At 36.4% G+C, this 1,499-nt stretch overlaps 1 protein-coding gene across 1 annotated transcript; it reads left to right on the forward strand.

The window, feature by feature from the left end:
- Positions 1–738: 738 nt before the first annotated feature.
- On the forward strand, positions 739–1,251 carry LOC145059634 (uncharacterized). The gene is made up of 2 exons (XM_079007450.1): positions 739–994; positions 1,082–1,251. Exons 1-2 carry the CDS (start codon positions 739–741, stop codon positions 1,249–1,251), a joined length of 426 nt encoding a protein of 141 aa, XP_078863576.1.
- Positions 1,252–1,499: the final 248 nt, after the last annotated feature.

Below are 1,499 nucleotides of genomic sequence, written 5' to 3' on the forward strand. Positions count from 1 at the left end.
CATGCTATTATCGGGTCAAGTACATACCAATTATAGTTATGGGCTTAGACACCTAATCCAACAACATCAACATCAATGGAGGTGGTGATTGATTGTCGGAACAGGAAAGGGAAAAGGGGGGGGGTTGTTGGTTGACAAATGGTGGCCAATGGTGGTAATTCACGGTGGTCACCGGTGGTTCTATCGCAAAGTAGTGATGGTGTTTCAAAATTAACAGTCTTGGGATATGAATTGATGGGAATTGAAAGTGTTATGCCCTCTATTTAACACCATTGACAAGATCGTAAGAAAATGAAGTTGGTTATAGTCCAAAAAGAAAAAAAAACAAGTGCTTTCACCAATTGTGCAAGATTATATTTGATTATGAGAGGACTGGGCGAGAATGTGCTTATCTTTTTTGTAAGTATGTCATATAGCTTTATGGTGACATATTTGCAACATCCAACTAGAAATGATATCGAACAGTTGTATGCCGTACATGAAGCTAAACATGTCTTACCAAGAATGCTTGGCAACATTGATTGTACACATTGGGAGTGGGCAAATTGTCTCAATGCATGGTGAGGTCAATTCACATGAGGTGATCATGGCGTCCCGACTATTATACTAGAGGTCGTTGTATCACATGACCTATGGATTTTGCATGCATTCTTTGGTATGGCGGGGTCAAATAACGACCTGAATGTGCTTTGAGCCTCCTCGATATTTAATGATATTTTGCAGGGTAAAGCACCAAACATGTCGTTTGTTGTGAATGAACATCAATATAATTATGGGTATTACCTTGGTGATGGGATATATCTAGAGTATGCTACGTTTGTCAAATCGTACTCATTTCCGGCCAATGAAAAACAAAAATTGTTCAAGTTAGCACAAGAATCGCCAAGGAATGATGTGGAACGAGCGTTTGGGGTCCTCAAACAAAAGTGGCACATTATCAAACATCCGACACGGTCATGGGATAAGGCGAAATTGACGAAGGTGTTGACTGCTTGTGTTATTTTACATAACATGATAATATAAGAAGAGGGTAGGGCTATTTGTATGTATAATCTGAAAGACATTTTTAACCCACCTACAGTAATACAAGTCGGCAGCCCTGCATACTTCACACAACTTTTGGAAATACAAAATAGTGAAACACGTCACAATTTACGTTATGATTTGACTGAGCATATATGGCAAAGGCAATTCCAGCAACACGGTGGCAATGATGACGACGGTGATGACGACGATGAGGACGACAAGTAATATTTTCTATGTTTTTTAAGTAATTTAGGTTTTAAATTATTATGTTTTTTAAGTAATGTAGAATTTAAATTTATGTTTTTTAAATTAATGTAAAATGTTTTTAATTAACATTTATGTTTTTATTTTTGTTTAATAATTATTTTTAAATTATTCTAATGTAAAAAAATAACAATAATAATATGGGGAGTGGTGACCATTTCCAAAAGATAGTGAGTTACTAGTGGGTTTGTAGTGGAGGTTATGTGGTG

The sequence above is a fragment of the Lactuca serriola genome, chromosome 6 (genome assembly GCF_051521515.1).
Source record: "Lactuca serriola cultivar US96UC23 chromosome 6, Lser_US96UC23_V15, whole genome shotgun sequence".
NCBI lineage: Eukaryota > Viridiplantae > Streptophyta > Magnoliopsida > Asterales > Asteraceae > Lactuca > Lactuca serriola.